This window comes from Condylura cristata, unplaced genomic scaffold (assembly GCF_000260355.1).
Source record: "Condylura cristata isolate star-nosed mole 26May11 unplaced genomic scaffold, ConCri1.0 scaffold00003, whole genome shotgun sequence".
NCBI classification, from domain to species: Eukaryota; Metazoa; Chordata; class Mammalia; order Eulipotyphla; family Talpidae; genus Condylura; species Condylura cristata.
This window is the reverse complement of record NW_004567104.1, coordinates 75,463,622-75,465,871: the sequence shown is the minus strand read 5'-3', so window position 1 is coordinate 75,465,871 and position 2,250 is coordinate 75,463,622. Positions and strand designations below refer to the sequence as shown.

At 37.8% G+C, this 2,250-nt stretch overlaps 1 protein-coding gene across 5 annotated transcripts in view; it reads right to left on the bottom strand.

Moving 5' to 3' along the window:
• Nucleotides 1-2,250, bottom strand: part of TTC3 (tetratricopeptide repeat domain 3) — a 96,537-nt gene that overhangs the window by 11,309 nt on the left and 82,978 nt on the right. For all 5 annotated transcript variants that reach the window (XM_012732373.1, XM_012732384.1, XM_012732391.1 and 2 more), the window contains 2 exons: nt 2,086-2,154; nt 1,180-1,276 (listed from right to left, as the gene is read on the bottom strand). In XM_012732373.1, coding sequence (XP_012587827.1) covers nt 1,180-1,276; nt 2,086-2,154 — 166 coding nt within the window. The remainder of the gene's footprint in view (nt 1-1,179; nt 1,277-2,085; nt 2,155-2,250) is intronic.

Below are 2,250 nucleotides of genomic sequence, written 5' to 3'. Positions count from 1 at the left end.
GGGTACAAGTATCTTTTTCAATCAGTGTTTTTGTGTCTTTTGGGTAGATACCTAGGAGTGGGATTGCTGGGTCATAGGGAAGCTCCATGTTTAGATAATGCTGCAATTTTACTCAGGCGGACATGAATGAAAACTTTTGGATTTGAAAATTAAATTAAAAAATGAGAGTAAAACTATATACCTTAAATGAGGATCCTCTCACTGGCTTTCCTCTGACGCTGCATTAAGCAGAGAGGTCGGCCATGTGCTTAGTCTCCTCCTGATGCCCATCCCGGAGTGCATGGAGGTCCAAAGCCTCAGATAACCCAGTGTTGAACCCTAATGAACTTGAAGATCTTACAGAAGTTTTCTCAGCCCAGGCGTCAAAAGCCTCTGGGGATGTTTTTAAAAACACGAGATTGCAGGTATTATAGAACTGATCTGTTTTAACCCAGCTGTCAGTGACCTTGACAGGTCCACCAGGTATACCCGTTTGCCAGATGATAAGTATAAGTATGAAGTGAACAAGTCTGGGCATATATTGTCAGTTATGGGGCCCACAAAGTACAAGTACTTTGTCTTTTCCTTCCTTTCCTTAGAAACAGATGAACAGCCAATGTTTAACTGAAAGCCTCATGTCTGTTGAGTGTATAAATTTTTTCTTATTTTCCCTAGTCATATACCAATAAATTACATTAATTTTCCAATTAGAAAAACAAAAGATAGCTGTATTTCAGAACTAAATATAGTCAGAGGTCATTATTTTGATTTCTGTCTTAGGAGTTTTTTAACACACCTATACTGACATATATTCTTCCATACGCTATGAATAGAAGAAGTGGGATTATTTTCAAGTTTTTTTTTAAGACTGGCAAATACATTTTGTGGTTGGTGATGTCATGGAGTTATCACTTGATAAATATGATGGAGCCGCTCAAAGTCAGAGCATGGAAAATGACTGAAATGTAGTACTTGTGCGTGCAAGGAAAGCAGGCCACGGAATCTGACGCACAGACCATGTGACAACAGAGCGTGAAGATGCATCAAGTGCTCAAAAGCCCGAGGCTGGGAGACGGCATTTCAGGAAGGCAGGGTTTTGCGTCCACATCTGTCAGCAGTGCAGCTCTACCTATGTGCAATTAGGCCCAAAGCAAACAAGCACCATACAATCCTGTCCGTTACTACACATCCCGGACTCACCTCTGCAGCCACAGCTCTTTGAAGACTCTCTTCATAATTCTCTTTCCCTTTCTTTATAGAGCCTTCTATTTTCAATTTCTCATTTGTAAATGTATTACTGCAAAATTAAAGAAAAAGTTTCCTGAAAAAAGCTTAACATTTGGGATTACAGAAGCATAAGGATAGTTTGGAAATCATGTCACAAAAAAATTTATATAATGACAGTATCTTCTTACCTAGTATTTGACTATATAATATACACTCTCATGTGCTCCTTGAACTTAGTAAATGAGCAAAGGATGATGGGAAATTAAAGTTGTTCAAGGGGAATGCTGAAAACGGGCTCGCCATTCTGAAGAGGGTAGTCCACCTCACCCTGTAAACGATCACGGCTGAGGTAAATGTTGCAGAACACCCGCTCCCGTGGAGCCAGAGGTCTGTTTGGGCACACACAACAGAGCATGACCCAAGGGAAAAGTGACCTGCACAGAGCTGCCCACAGCCGCGTCTATACCAGCTAACAAGGTGGCTGGGACCAGGATGCAAATGGAAAGATAGACGAAACAATGAATGAGATAAGAATACAATTATTCACTACTAAATATAGTTTATCTGTATGTAAAAATGTTATTTCTATTAATAAAAGGTAAAAGAAAAAAACTTCTAAGTTAATAATTCTTTAATGAAGGGGACAAAGACTTAACCAACAAAAATTTCAAGATTTTAAAAATCTTGAAATATAAGCAGGAACAGCTTAAAGTAAAAATACTTAAAGGATAAAGTTACTTATGGGGTAAGATAAAAACAGAAATAAAAGAAAATAAACACATAATTCTTTAAAAGCAACAAGCAATACATTTAGAAGTCTAGTGTGCTTGTGCCTCTCATATGAAAAGTTTAATAAAAATAAATATAAGCTTAACTTGCCTGATTTCAAGAGACTGATCCAGAAGTAATTCATGTTCCTCATCCTGTTCATCACTTTTCTGGGGATACCTATAAAAGGGTAACCACCAAATTTTAATTAATTTTCAAGATTTTTTTTTTAAAGATTTATTTGTGCTTACAGAACTGGGGTACAGGCCAGAGGCT